The 16,538-nt window shown below is 41.9% G+C and overlaps 1 protein-coding gene across 1 annotated transcript in view; it reads left to right on the top strand.

Moving 5' to 3' along the window:
- Nucleotides 1-16,538, top strand: part of bsnb (bassoon (presynaptic cytomatrix protein) b) — a 74,843-nt gene that overhangs the window by 47,934 nt on the left and 10,371 nt on the right. The window contains 2 exon segments of the mRNA XM_039797849.1: nucleotides 6,579-7,385; nucleotides 8,727-15,131. Of these exon segments, the coding sequence (XP_039653783.1) occupies nucleotides 6,579-7,385; nucleotides 8,727-15,131 (7,212 nt within the window).

The raw sequence follows: 16,538 nt of genomic DNA, 5'->3' as shown, positions 1-16,538 counted from the left end.
ATGTTCATGTGGTTACTGATGACTGTACAACAAATTACCCCTATGTGATTACAATGATATAATATATAATATAATATAATTTGCAAACTGAAAGATGTCCTTGAGTGCTATGAAAGGCACCCATAAATAACATGCATTATTATTATTATTAATAATAAATGTGTGTGGAGAGTTGTGAAACTGTATCTCAATCTGTATGTGTGTACTCAGATTTGTGAATGTGAAAATGTACAAATCTCAGTTCACATTTGAAGATTACTTTTCACATGCACATCTCCAGCATAACAGATATAGAAAATGACCAAATACAGAATTGTGCTGCAAATACTCACAATGCAACAATATACAGAAAAACACAAGCAAAAGAGAAAACGTTTTCTGTGGACACTAAAAATCGACAAACACATCCTGTGCTCGCACATTTCTGCAATAGTATCTCAATCATACAATCAAAATGTTTAAACTGACATACACTTAATATGTCAGCTCACTTTTCAACACCATGTATGGGTAGTCAACGTCAGTGCATTTCTGTATTTGGTTGTGTCAAATGAGAAATGTTTAATTCAATATATTTTGATTAGAGATGCTATAGCTGCACCGGTGACTGAAGAGATTATTATAAGTATACAGTGTTCAAAAATCATGTATTCTGTTGAAATGTCTTCAAACTGGATGCTGAAAACCACCTCTGTTGACTCATTACATGTTGCAGTGGATAAATGCAGACACCAAATGCTTCAGATGTACTTGATATATTACAGTCAGTGTCTAGTCTTGTCAGCCTCATCTGAGTTACAGTTCAGAGCCAAGGTTAAGTACACTCTCTACTGAGCACACAAGTCAGCCTCCTGCCATTTAATGAGGTGACGAGTCCACTAACAAGATGATCTCAGTTACAAACTGAGCCTCACAGTGCTGTGAAGGAAGGGTATGGCTAGTTCACATAGCATTCCGGGATGGGAGAGAAACGTGCTCTGGTTTATTGGCATGTCTTTAAACTAGGGCTGTCAAATGATTAATCTTTTTTAATAGTCATTAATCGCTAAATTTCTATAGTTAATCGCGATTAATCGCATGTTTTATATATGATTAAAATTCTATTTTGCATTTCAGAACTGTTTTTATGTACATATTAACAATGGAAAGCAATTCTTACCAGTGTATCTTGATTGGGAATCAAATGAATGCAAATAAAGTTACTTTAGGAACTTGACTTTAAGATTTGTATTTGTTTATTATTTATTTACTGTAAACAAAAGAAGAAAAAAGGAAAAAAAAAGGGTACTAAACAACAGTCAGCAACTTGTTTATTGTTAAAATTAATGCTTTAATAATATGTAATAACTATAACAATAACTTATTTCAACAGTAAATTGCTGTTGAACGACAAAAACAACCACCAGATGGGAAAAGGGTATTTTACAATTACTGTGAATGCACCAAGAGGCTACCTGTTTTAAGTGAATGCACTGTCTGTGTTGTTTAATTCTGACAACGGCAGCTGCTGCTGCGCTGCAGAGCAAACTGTTACGTCCCAGTGTTGGAATCCTCTACAGTGAAATAGAGTCACACTTTATACTGTTTAACGTTAGCTGTCAGCATTTTAACCGTGTTTAATCCAGCTGCTAGCTAAAGGTAGGCTAACGTTACCCGCTGTCAGGTGTAGTGTAAAGTCAGGCACCAAAATTAGGCACAAAAATGTTCGTTCTTATTCGGTCTTGTTACTATCGTTTAGGTCGGCACGTTTGGGTACCCAACCCTACTTACCAGAGTCAGTACAGTGTGCAGTAACTTCTAAATAATTTTGATTACTCACTGACGTCCAGTGATTACCGGTTGATGAGACAGCGTTTGCACTTTGGTTTCAACAACAGGTCGGCGAGTAGCACTCTCCAAAATTGTGCTTTGCCTGAGCCCGCTAGCATCAACCTGAGTCACGTTAGGCTACTATGCTTAGCTTGTAGGTGGTAGCTCAAGCTTGATGTGCTTCGGTGATATTTTAATTTGGCTTTACACAATGTGCATATGGCTTTCGACTTGTCTACGAGCCGTCCGGGAGTTTCGGAAAATAAAAAGCGCCATTCAGAATTGTGTTACTGCTGCATTTCTCCATCATGCCTGCAGCCAGCAGCAGGAGGATGTGTTACGCGGAAGTATGGGAGCTTGATGATAAGTAAAGGTGTGGCAAATGGTCAAAATAGTAGCCTGTTAGGCATGACGTGAAGCCGAGTGAAATGAAAATGAATTAATAAATGGTGGCATGAGATTAATGCGATTAAAAAAAATTAACGTGTTATGCTCGGCCCTTAATCGCAACGCGACAGCCCTACTTTAAACCAATCACAATTGTCATAGGCGGTGCTATGCGCTGCATTGAGCTCTGGTGCCGCTGCAAAATAGCCTCGGGAAAGAGCTTGTTTTGGTGGAACGTGCACATTCAAAAGTTGTTTTAGTCGTGCAACAGAATACTCAGATTGGCCAGATAGTCTAGCTAGCTGTCTCGATTTACCCTGCAGAGATCTGAGGAGTAGTTAACCATAGTCCTCACATATCAACCGGAGTTTACAATTCCAACACAAAGAAAGCCTTAGGTAACGGAAATCCGGCCAAAAAGAAGGATGTACGGCGGAATTTCCCGCGGCAACGGGGGAATCCCGGAAGTGGAAAGTCGTGGATATAGACTACACCCACACCGAATCCCCAAAACACAAAAACAAGTTGTGTTTCAAAACTAATTATTTTCTGCTTGAAGAAAACATTTCATTAACTGTTTCTGTGGTAGTTTAAGCTGTATTTCAATCTCTATGTATTGAGCTGTTAAAGTGTTGTTGTTCAGAGGGCAGTTAAAAAGTAGAAGGGGATTGCCTGAGTGAATTGGTTGCTCTGTTTTCAGCGTGTATTAAAGGCCTGTCCCTGAAGCGCAGAAGCTCAGTCTTTTATACGGACCTGATTTTCTCCACACAGTGTGGGCAGAGGTGGGAAGCACAGCCCACATTGTTCACTGCTGTACAAGCTAAAGCACTCTACATGAATAATTTGCTACTCCTAGCTCTGGTTTGGCATTGCTCCTCTCTCCCTTTCACCCACACAGTGATGTTATGCTGATTCAGGAGCAAAGAGGGGAGTTTGGCAGTGCCAAAATGGCAGGAAGAAAGCTTCTCAGTGGAGGAATGTTCATTATAGTATCTAATTAAGGTTCAATTGTGCTTTGTGAACATGCTAAAAAATAAATAGTTAAAGCAGATTTGATGCTGTCTTGAGGAATTTGGAAGTGAGAGGACTTCAGAGGCTGGGAGTTTTTCTCGTATAATTATGTGAGCATGCAAGTGTGTACAGAGCACACACACATAGCATGTCCTCACCGTCATTATTGTTGTGTCGCTTCAGTCTTTCTCTGTCGGTCCCATTGTGCACTAGCTGTCCATAAACACGCAGACACTTGTCTCTTACATTTCTACACAATATATTTTCTTTTTTTTACATGTGAAACGGGCACAGATGGCTAGTTCTGAGAGTACTGCACCTGTTTATATATAGCTTCTCAGTAGAGCACTTGAGAGAGATGAAAACAAAGCCTGTCTGTCTGTTTGGCATGCCAATAGCTCCATCCTTGCTTCGTGGTCTCAGTTGAGACAACAGATTCCTGTAGGATTTGGGCACGTTAAGAAAGGTTTCATCTTGGATGGAAAAAGAGCATCAGTAAAAATACAGTATTACACATACATATATAGATTAAAATGTAGCTGTCATATCTGTCTTCATATGTTACATTACATTTGGTTTTGGCAGTTATTGCATTTAGGAAGTTAAAAGTCTCATAGTAAGACTTAAGGTGACTGTGGTTTTTACTTCTTGAAAGTGTTTTTTTTAACTGGCCAAGCGTGTGCCAGGCTCTTATTTTATCACCTTTTATGCTTAAAAATATTGTAATGTAACTGCCCACACTATTCCTTAGTTTGCTGCGGCGTTGTCCTTACTTAACTGCATATTTTCACAGTATTCATGATACAAATGGCATCATTTCTAAATGAGGGAACTGCATAATTTAACACTCATGTTGAATAAGTGTCTAATTGAGTTATTATCAACAGAACATCAGTTGAAGTTTACTGGTATTAAAGCTGAAATAATCACATTTTTTTTTTAGAGAGAGGTTGAGTGTCACTACAGTAGGCAGCTGGTTAGGGTATACCCACTGTCTGCAAGCTACCTGTCCAGCACCACACAGCAGCTGGTGAAAATATCTTAACATGTAACAAGCTAAAGTCCCAAGAGCCACAACAATTAGTTGGTTAATCATTTGTTGAATAACAGAAACTTAATCAGAAACTATTTTGATAATTAATTAATTTCTCAAGCAAAAATGATAATTGAATAATCGTTTAAGCATTTTCTTAGATTTCTTTGAATGTAAACTGGAAATCTTTGGGTTTTGGACGGTCAAACAATACAAGACATTTAAAGACATTAGCTGTACTCAAGGAACTTGTGAAGGACATTTGTTACTATTTTTCTGACATTTATAGGCCAAACAATTAATTTATTAATCAAGAAAGTTATTGGTACATTATTCGATCAGTTGCAGCCCCATTTTAAATATCTGTGTATGCACTGGGAAATTGTCTTCAGTGATTCTCCAAAGAGAACATTTTCCTGTCCTTGCCTCATTTACATAGCAATTTACTTTACTATGAATGATAGTTATCTACTGATTCAATAAATATACAGAAATCATCATCACATAAATACTACATCGTTTGTAGCCATAATCTTCACCACCACCACCATCTGTCATTAGTCCACTACCACTTTCTCCTTCCTCCTGTTTTTCTTTCTCCATCCTCCTCTTTTTTCATCCTCTTATTACATTTTAGCTGTAGCTTTATCTCCTACCACCCACATCAGCGAATGGTTAACCATTACTTGTAGATTATTTTGCCTTCACAAATCAGTTTAACTGGAAAAAAATAGAAGTGGCCTGTAATGGTCTGTATCCACCCTTCATCATGGCCAGTGAGCCTGAAACCAGAGGACACAAAGGGGCTCTGGGAAGATCAAAAATTCAATCTCTCACTCACACCTGATCAGTTCATCTACACAGATTTAGTATAAAGCGAAAAAGAATGTAGACTGTGTCCTATACCTAGACTTTATCAATGGAGGCTCGTCTGTCAAACGCCGGTCTCTGGGGTCTCTAGATTAAGATCTCTATCTGTCTGTTAGGATGTTCTCTGCTGAGTAACATTTTTGTCACTCTCTGTCTGTCTCTCTTTGCTTGCTTGTAATGTAGGCTTTTCTCAGTTATTTATATCATTCAGGCTGGTGACTCTTCTTTAAGCCTCCCTCCATGTCAGACATTTGACAGAAGTGACAGAATCTCAATAACTTCCATGAGCACTGATTACATTTGATAGTTGCAATGTGAGTAAAATGTATTTTGTTAAAAAAAAACAAAAAAAAAAACAACTTTTATTTGCAACCTTCTCTGTCATCTTGACTGTCTCCACCGCAGTAAAGATGCCCTCTGATACAGTCATTGAACACCTGCATTGTTTTTATGTATTAGCTGTTTCTGGGCATGCTTCTCTATTTATGCTTATGACACCAATACAAGTAATGATTTATTGGGCAGACGTAATCAGCAATAGAGGTGTTTATGAGGTTATTTGTTTTGTTGTATGAGTCTGTGACACAAGAACGCTTTCTCTTCAGGCCTCAGGCACAAATGATTATCATAGAAACGGAAGGCTGCGTTACAAACATGGTGCGGCCACCTCTCTTTTCAGCTTTCATAAACTGTGTCATAACAATTTCTTTCCATCGAGCAGTTTCATCGATCTGCTGCATTGGCCTGCAATTGAATCTGTTTATGTTAATATCCTGTCTTTGATGGATTTTGTTCTAGATTTTTTAGCTGTGTCAGAATCTATAACTACCTCCACACATAGGGCTCAGTGAGGATGACGGTGAAGGACAAATCCTACTCTTGCAGATTAAAGGTTTGCTGCGGCTCCATAAAAGGTCTAATGACAGTTGCACCCCTCCAATCTAATAACAGATGTGTTCATTTGTATTCACACAGTTCTCTTCCTCTGTGTACCCTGTTTGACAGTGCTTAATGTTGTCAAATGATTAAGTCTTCACCAAGAGATAAAAGGCCTTGTTTGGACAGGCTTTCAAATATTCAGTTTTTCAGACTCGCTATACTGAGTCCTTGGCACTAGATGACCGTTATTACAGCAACAACTTTCTGAATATTTTTTTTTAACCGACACATATTTCTGTACCCATCAATCATCATACATAATAATCAGATAATGTGATGACACATTTTCAATACCAAATTAACACCAATGTTGGGCATACTTTGTGCATGTAGTCAGATTGCTTCCCATTTAAATAGTTCCCCTTTTTGTTTGCTTATTGTTGGCACAAGGTGGAATCCAGGTGACACTAAGAGTTTGTTTTGCTGAATAATGTACATGAATAATAGAGTTTGTTGCAAGACTGCATGTCCTTTGATTATTCTATTTCAACATTTTTTAATTGCTGTTCTCTTTGTGCTTGTTTTTCAGAAGAAAGAATGGTTGTGCTTGAACTGCCAGACGCAGAGGGCTCTGTCAGGAAGCTTGGGAGATATTCCAGCTCCTGTTTCACAGCCCTTAGGATCCCCCCGGCCACCCACTACAGCCAATCAACAACCACCTCAGCAGAAAGGGCCAAATCAACTTTTAGGGCCTAGGCCCACAGGTCATCAACAACAACAGAAACCACTGGGTCCCCAAGTAAGTGGCCCTGTCTCTCCTGTGAAACATGCTGGGCCTGCCCCTAATACCAAGGGGCCCAGCCAAGCTTCCCCTCAAACCAAGGGTTCTGTCCAACCTATTTCTCAACCTAAGGGTTCAGCTCAGCCTACATTCAAAACTAAGGGTCCAACACAGCTCTCAGCTCAGAGTAAGGGACCTCAAATTAAAGGTCTTAATCAATCACATGCTCAGAGTAAGGGCCCTGTTCAGTCTGCTAATCAAATAAAGGGCCAGAGCCAGGCCAAAGGGCAGACTCAGACAAAGGGATCTGCTCAGCCCTCTGCTCAGGTGAAGGACCCTTCTCATCCTTCTGGTGCCAAGGTCACCCCTGGTAAAGCCACACCCAACCATGCCAAGGCCTCTCCCACCCCATCAAAAACACTACCTACTCAGTCTAAACCCACAGGTAACAACCAGGTCCGCAAACAGCCGCAGAGCCAGGAGAAGACCAAAGTCACATCCAAATCTCTAAAAGAAGACGGCAAGGCCTCACCAAAGAAGGCATTGTCAGAGACTGTCACTTCACCAAAAGACATGAAGATTGCTGAAGATACACACAAGTCAAAACACCATGAAGTGAGCTACCTGCAACTTCTTCGCCTTCACTTGTTACTCTTGATTCACCATTTAAATTTTTTGCTCCATTCAAGTATTGTAACCATTTCTCAGAATCATCATCATATCATAATCCTTTTAATTATTCATTCCACATCACTGTTGTTGCTATCATCATATCATAATTTTTTATCTTTTTTTTTTATTCTTCTCGTAATTATAATTTATGTAGTTAACATGTTTGTTATCTATTATTTTATCGCTCTTCTTTTCCTTTCTACCTTTCATTCTACCATCACCATTCAAACTAAAGTTAGTTAGTAGTAGTTTTTTTTTTAAAATTTAATAAAAAAAAAAAAAAAAAAATTTTTTTTTTTTTATTATATTATTATATTTTTTTTTTTTTTTTTTTTTTTTTTTTTTTTTTTTTTTTTTTTTAAAATAATATTTAAAAATAAAACCATCATTTCACCCCCCTCTATAATTAACAAAAAAAACACAAACACCCCCCCCCCCCTTTCCCTCCCCCCCCCCCCCCTTCTTTGTCTCCCCTTCCCCTTCTTTGGGGGGGTTTTCCTTTTTTTCCTTTTTTTTTTACACTTTAATTTTATTTGAATCAAACGCAAGCTTTTTGTTTACTGTGACACTTTGTGATGATATTTTAAGCATTCTAAGCATGTTCGTTATTCTTCAACGGTCCGAAGAATGCAAAGGAGAATGCGTCAAAGGTGGCAATCAAGCATGTAAACAAATGACATTTGTCTGTAGATGTTTGTATGTTTAACTGTCTGTTATATTCACTGTCAGTGTCAGTTATTTATCCATCTGTGTGTACATAACTTTGAAAGGCAAACTCAACCCAAATCAATAGAATATGATCAATAGCTATAATAATCTACAAAATAAGATTATATTCACAAACAAGTCAAAATAAAAGCTTTGATCAGAATTCAGTGCTTCTTTATATAAAACAAATGTTGAAATTAAGTTACTCTTGTTTCAGGGTAACAAATGTATGAGTCAGATACGCTTGACTTCTAAACCAAAACATAATAGTAAATATTTGGGTTGATTTTAGCCTAAAATGTTACTATGTCTGGTTGTTTGATTTAAAGGGTTTGTTCATTCCAATGTAATTGTTCCCTAATAAGTATTAGAGACCATTTTGATTGTATTAAGTCAAGTGCATTCATTTTACTACATATAATGAAAAAATGCTCATGAAATTGTGACAGCTGATTAGTTTGATGAAATAATGGGACACACGGAGTGCTCTGAGGCCTGTAATAGACCATGCAATGAGTTAATTTAGGGGGAAAAATGTCTTATGCTTCTGACCTTTTTCCTTCTCTTTTTTTTCAGGATTACATCAAATCAAGTACACAGAGTCTAAGTGACACTGGATACTCATCAGATGGGATCTCCAGCTCTCATGGGGAGATTACAGGACAGATCCAGGAAGAAGGAATCAAACTCAGTGAAAGAGGTGCTTCCATGCCCTCTGAAATCACCAAGCTGGAGAGCTCCATGAAGCCTTTGCTAGAGTCGGCATCAGACCAGAAGCACAGGCCACATTCACTGTCTGTAGGACAGGGCCGAGACTACAATCCTGATGATGATGCAGCAAGGGATGAATCAGAGGATGAACTCAGTTGTAAGCTTCGCCATGATTATGTGGAGGACAGCAGTGAAAGTGGTCTCTCACCATTGCCAGTAAGACAGAAGAAGTCGCATAAAGATGTAACAGATGAGGAATATATGAGGAGGCAAATTATGGAGATGAGTGCGGATGAAGAGGAGATGGAGGAACATGGAAACCAGAAGACTAAAAGGGGACATAAAACCAGTGGGGATTTGAGCAAAGAGAGACGGCGACTCTCTCATCAGTCTAATAGTTTTGAGGATGACACCAAGGCATCAGAGGCTAATGAAGAGGAAGATGTTGTAATGGCTGGAGGCCTTCGGCGTTTTAAGACCATTGAGCTGAATAACACCAGCAGCTACAATCGAGACATGGAGCTAAGTACTGAGCATGACCTACGAGAACCAGAGCTAGAGATGGAGAGTCTGACTGGTTCTCCCGAGGAGCGGTCCAAGGGAGAATATTCATCCACCTTACCTGCCACCACTCCCAGCTACACCTCTGGAACATCCCCCACATCTGTGTCATCCATGGAGGATGACAGTGATAGCAGCCCTAGTCGTAGGGCAAGACTAGAGGAGGCAAAGCAGCAGAGGAAGGCTCGACATCGGTCCCATGGTCCACTACTTCCCACTATCGAGGACTCATCTGAGGAGGATGAGCTCAGAGAGGAGGAAGAACTACTTAGAGAACAGGAGCAGATGAGAGATCTAGAGCAACAGAGGATCCGCAGTACTGCTCGAAAAACAAAGAGGGATAAAGAAGAGCTACGGGCACAGAGACGCCGGGAGAGATCCAAAACTCCCCCCAGTAATCTCTCTCCTATTGAGGATGCATCGCCTACAGAGGAGCTGAGGCAGGCTGCAGAGATGGAGGAGCTTCACAGATCATCATGTTCTGAATACTCACCATCTATGGACTCCGAGGCAGAGGGCTTTGAGATGATTGGTGGAAAGCTTTACAAATCAGGAAATGAATATAACCTTCCAACCTTCACGTCACTCTACTCCCCGACAGAAAAGACATCAGCAACGTCACCATCTGATAAAACACTTAAGAGTGCAGAGGAGGTCTATGAGGAGATGATGAAGAAAGCACAGCTCATGCAGAGGCAAGGACATACAATTAATCAGCAGAAAGGTGCCTCTCAGCCTGACAGTAAACATCATCTTGAAGCAGGAACTGTCCTAACCCCCGGCTCAAGCCCAACGCAGGTTACTGCACCTATGTCCTTCTCCACAACAGGGAGTGATCCAAGAATTTCAGGAATTCATGCAGCACAGCATCTATCAAAAGAAACACAAAACAGGATAATGACACAGAGTGCCAAAATTGAAGGTGTTGTTGGAGTTGCCACAACCAAAGCCCAAGTCAGTCAGACTGCCACAACTCGGCAGGCAGGTAGCACAGTGCCTGTTGGCAACAGAGCAGGCTCCCAGAAGCCAACACAGGCATCACCTGACCCTGGAGCATCCTCCCTAACCTCCAAAGTCTTCTCCCTTTTCAAAGGTCCCAGCCCCTCGGCCTCCCCCAATGCTTCCCCAGTACAAAGCCCAACACATACGCCATCCATGAGACCCACTGGTGGTAGTGGCAGGCAGCTACCATCTTTGCCTGGTGGTCCTACATCAGCTGCAGCATCCCATGGAGCTCAGGCACCTCAAAGGGCAATTTCGCCACGTCTTACGCGACAGCAATCCTCCCAAGATTCACCAGTTATGGTGATAACACTAGGCTCTGATACAACTAGTCCTGCCAAGCCAATTACTGTAAATTCTTCCACTTCCCCTTTGTCATCACCAACACAGGTCAGTTGTAAAACATTGTATAGCTCCCAGCCCCCTTCGACTAGTTCCCCAACATCACCACAAATGCATTTATCACAACAGTCTCCTAAACGTTCCTTACAGATGGCTCAAAATTTTGAAAAAGTAAATGTTGGTATTAGCACTGTGACCACAACTGCACATAGTCGTGGATCTATGGAAAACATATCTCTATGTAAAATGTCAAATATTCCAGGCTCTTCAATGGTTGTGGGTCATAGTCAGACACATCCAAACACTAATGTGGTGGATCTGAGAGCCCCAATGAGGCCGGCTCCAATTATAATGACAGACCAGGGAATGGACTTAACATCCCTTGCCACTGATACAAGGAGATACTCTTTAGGAGCAGAGCACCCATCTGGTCGACACACAGCAGTGCAACCTCTTATTATGAACCTGAATTCACAAGAGCAACCGCACATATCTGTATCAACACCGACCACAGTTAGTGTCACAGTTGCAGGTTCTATGTTCATGTCCCAACCCAAGCAACAAGTCGTGTATGGAGATCCTTTGCAAAACCGTGTGGATTTGGGACAGGGTGTTGGATCAGCTGTGTGTTTAACCCAGAGCAAGCCACCAATTACTGACCCATCTATTCCCAAAATTGATGCCTGCCTGGAGAACCTGGGTATACAACAGCAACAACTGCAGTTACAGCAGCAGAAGCTCTTGCAGCAGCAACAGCTTCTTGAGCAGCAGCTCCAGCAGCATCATCAGCAATCCTCTTTTGCTCGTTACAATTTAGCTAATCAGGTCCAGCCACTGCTGATGAAAAAAGATCTTGTAGTGAGCCAGACAAGCAGTGCCCAGCCTGCAGTGACTGCAAGTGCCATTCCTAGAGCATCCCCACTGGCTTCACCATCAGTGTCTGGGGCTCCTGCTTCCAATGCTCCCCATGAAGTCTATAGTGGAGTTGCCTTAGAGCTAAAAAACAAGCCAACAGTAATGAACTTGTCCACAGGGAAGCCCCATGTTATGATGGTGCAATTAGATGAAAGTAACACATCACAGGGGGGCACAGTTACTCAACTCGTTACGAGAGAGGAACCTCCTCCCCCTCCTCAGGTTTTGGATCTCACTGGACAGATCAAACCAGAAAACCAAGTGGCTTGTTGTGATGTTGTTTATAAATTGCCCTTTGCTGGTTCCTGTTCAGGGTCATTCAGTCAGAAGCCTACAACAGTATCTTCAGATAAAAACCCCATCACTGAAACCTCTCAAGCAGCCCACCCTGCCCATCCACCACATTACAATGTCAGCCAACAACAACAACAACATCATAATCAACATCATCAACAACAGCAACAGCAGCAGCAATATCAACAACAACAACAACAACAACAACACCCTCAGCCTCAAGGAGTGACAGAGGAACATAAACCATATCAACAACCCACAGTCCCCTCAGGAAGAATTCAGCCCTCCATGTCTGATACTAATCTACCCTCCATGACTGATGCTGGTCACTATCAGAGTAATGCCCAGGGGGGTCTGGCAGTAGATCTAAGCAGCATGAATCAGGCTTATGATGGTGGATACCTTGGAATTGGAGCACAGTATGGTTCTTACACAGACTTGCGTCACCAAGGAGATGTTGCAGGCCCTTCATTACCCCTTCGCCGATATGGCTCCATGTCAAATATCAATTCCGACTATGCCTACACTTCACGTGACTTAACAGGACCACAGGACTCCAATCTGGCTCAGTACAGTGCAACCACTGCCAGGGAGATCAGTCGTATGTGTGCGGCTCTTAACTCTGTGGACCAGTTTGGGAGCCGTTATGGAAATAACCCTGAACTTGTACCATATGGGGCTGGAAGGGGTGGTCCCTTAGCTAGGCTAAACCTCCAGCAAAGCTTAGCATCAATAAGAGCAAATCTACTGTATGGCCCAGATGGAAGACCAACAGCAAATGGCCAAACCCTAACAAACCTAATAAATGCTAGACAAGCAAGTATACGGGCTTTGTACCCTGCTGCTATGCGAGGAGGTGATGGCATGATATATTCCACCATCAACACTCCCATAGCCTCCACCTTGCCAATTACCACCCAGCCTTCCTCTGTCCTTCGCCCCATACCTAGAGGAATTTACAGACCTTACCCTACAGGTGTAACTGCTGTACCATTGGCTAGCCTTACCAGGTTGCCTCAAGTGACTCCCAGAATGCCTCTGTCCACGCAGGGACCATATTCCTACCCTACTCCAAACCAGTATCCTACTTCAGCTACACCATCAGGAAATGTGCCTGATGCAAGCAGCTCACACCAGGAAACTCCTATGTACCTTGGAAAGCCTTTAACAACAGTTGCTGCTCAAACAGCTGCAACCATTCCACCCACCCAACCTGCAGCACACTTAGGAGCACAAAATGTACCAGCAACTGGTATACAAACCACGTCAGATCAACAGATAGACCGCACTCAACTTACTTCACAGAGTGTTACGCCCCCCTCTCAAGCTCAAGGTCATCTTCCAACTGTTCAGCCATTGCAGGCTCAAATGCAGCCACACCATTTACCTACTCAAACTGAACCTTTATCTTTGACTCAAATCCAACCTCAAGTTCAACCCCTCAGTCAACCTCAACCATTAGTTTTGCAACAGGGTCAGCCACAAGCGACACCCCACTGCACTGCCCTAGCACAGAGTTCCAATCTTTCTCCTCCCATGGAACCCCAGAAATCTAAGGAAGATGAGAGACTGAGTCAGCAGCAAGAGCATGTGTTGCAGCTAGAGCGAGAGCGTGTTGAACTGGAAAAATTACGGCAGTTGCGCCTACATGAGGAGCTTGAAAGAGATCGTATGGAGCTTCAGCGGCACAGAGAAAAAGAACAACTAATCGTTCAGCGTGAGATTCAAGAGCTGCAGACAATCAAACAGCAAGTCCTACACCAACAGCAGGCAGAGCGGGAGACACAGCTCATTATGCAAAGAGAACAACTGGCCCAACAGAGAATGCAGCTTGAACAAATTCAGTCTCTGCAGCACCAGCTTCAGCAGCAGTTGGAGGAGCAGAAAAGGCAAAAGACGGCAGCAGTGGAGGCAGCGGCTGCTACTGCAGCAGCGGAGGCAGCAGCAGCGGCATCAGCAGTGGCGGCAGCAGCAGCGACATCTGCCCAGGGTGCTATACAAGGGGTAGTTGTTGGAGGAGGGCCCCCTCAAGGGTTCATTATTTGTGACCAGAGTGGTAGAGTTATTCAACAAGATGGACAGACTGTTAAATTTTGGCAGGATGGACAAGTAGTCCAAGCCGTGGTGGCTGCTCGACCTATTCATAGTTCTGCCTCTGAAATGTCATTGAGAAGCAGTGACAAACAGGCTGATTCCAAGATTATGAAAAAGCAGAATTCCATGCCTCGGCTGAGGGATGGCTCAGAGGAGGACGCTGTGAAGAGGATTACAGACAGCTGTGTGCAAACAGATGATGAAGATGGAGAGGACAGATTCATGAACAGGCGCAGGAGAACAAGGCGTATTGCGGACTGCAGTGTGCAGACTGATGAGGAGGACCAGGGAGATTGGGACCAGCAGCCAGTGAGGCGCAGGCGATCACGTGTATCAAAGCACTCTGAGTCCAGTGGTGAGGCTAAACCAGAAGGGTCATCTAAAGTGGCTTCTGCAAGTATAGCTATTCAGACCACAAATGATTCATCATGCCAAACAGAGCCTGACCAACTTAGCAGGATTTCACCTGCTATCCACATTACCATGGCAGAGACCTCAAAGGTTGATCTATTACATTACATAGCAGCCCCTGAAAGGACCCACAAAGGAGAGAGTCTGGCCTGCCAGACAGAACCAGAGTCTCAGTCTCAGGGTGTGGTCGTCCCCCAGCTGAGTGTCCCTACAACTATTAGTCCGTACTCCACAAGTCTGCATATAGTAGGTGCGAACACAACTGAACCAACCTCTCCTCGACTCCAAGGAGTTGCTAAGTTTGAGAGGAGAAAACCAGACCCCTTGGAAATTGGCTATCAACAAAATGAGTCTCCTTCTCGCCAGCCCCCCAAATCTCCCCAGGTGCTATACTCCCCTGTATCTCCACTGTCTCCTCATCGCATGCTGGAGACAACATTTGCCTCCCAGGAGAAACTTAACAAGGCCCACGTTACACCCCAGCAGAAGGCCTTTACTGCCGAATCACCCCAGCGCCACCAGACCCTACCAAGACCCATAAAAAGTGTGCAGCGCTCTATGTCGGATCCCAAGCCTCTCAGCCCCACATCAGATGACACTGCCAAGAACAGGTTCTCCCCATATCATCAGCAAGCTATGTCCAACAGTCAGGTACGAAACCATCACTTTTCTTTGAACACAATTTCATTTATCAGTTATCCAAATATCTGTCTTTAGAAATGCAGCACACCCAAAAAATCAGAGTAGTTTCTTTAAATAAAGCTACAGGGCACCATTATGCATGGTATCATAACATTGTCATATAGTTTGCAATCAAACTAATGTTTCATGATTCTTGCATACCAGTGCCAAACCCAGCAAATATATGTTGTGGCCAATTTGCATTTAGAGAAACATTAAATTAGGGTAGAATTTGTCAATTAATTGTCTAAATAAAAAAAAAAGTGTGTATGCAGAATATGCTGTGTGTGGACATAGATGATCACACAGGATCTGGCATCAAGAAGGTGACAGAATGTTCTCATGAGAGCAGCTGGCCATGCCAGAAAAGCTTTTCCCATCATCCTTTTCTGCTGTTTCTCTTCCCTTATCTTCCCTTTTTACTCTTTTGGTCTGTTTTCCTCTCTCTCTCTCTCTCTCTCTCTCTCTCTCTCTCTCTCTCTCTCTCTCTCTCTCTCTCTCTCTCTCCTCTCTTTCTGTGTCATATCTTCTATATCTGGCAACCCCTTAAGAATTGCCAGGGGGACATACAATGTGGAGAAATACTGGTGGTGCTTTGCTGTCTTCCTGATTGTTAGCAGCTGGTCAAAGTAAATTAGCATTGCTCTGCACTTAGACCAAAATTAGTTTGAGAAGCAAACAGAAATCAGATTTCAGGCATTTTACACATTTGAATTCATCTTTAGTGTTAGTGTTTCATACACGGTTCTCTTGTGGATACTTGAAAATTGCCATGGATCTACCCAACACAACTATTTTGTAAGTATTAGACTAGCACAGATGTCTTTTTTAAGTTGTGTTTTTATTTGTAGTTTATGTTTGATTGCTGTTACCTGCATGCCATACATAAATATTTGAAGCAATCTCAAAAAAGGCCAGATACTATGGATATTTGATCAAAGGAGCAGAGGGTAAATTAACATATTTCTCAAAATACATTTATATGAAATCAAATGACTCAAAACACAATTGCTTTAACATACTGACTGATGTCTCCTGTCGATTTAAAAAAAAAAAAAAAACTTTTACGTATTCATGATGTTTACATGTACTAAGCTACTAAACACACATGTATTTGTTTAGTATATTATTTTGATTAAGAATTATTCTGACATTTGTGGATCCTTTTACTTAAGTAAAAGTACTAATACCACACTGTAAAAATACTCTGTTACAAGGAAAAATCCTGCATTGAAAATGTTACTTAAGTAAAAGTATCAGGAAAATGTACTAAACATCCTCACATTTTAGAAACTGGAAATGATCAAAACAGTTCTCAATCAACTAAGTGTTTAATCGGCTAATCATTTCAGCTGTACTTGTAGGTCTATATATTGT

This window comes from Perca fluviatilis, chromosome 4 (genome assembly GCF_010015445.1).
Source record: "Perca fluviatilis chromosome 4, GENO_Pfluv_1.0, whole genome shotgun sequence".
NCBI lineage: Eukaryota > Metazoa > Chordata > Actinopteri > Perciformes > Percidae > Perca > Perca fluviatilis.
This window is presented reverse-complemented; position numbering and strand designations above follow the sequence as displayed.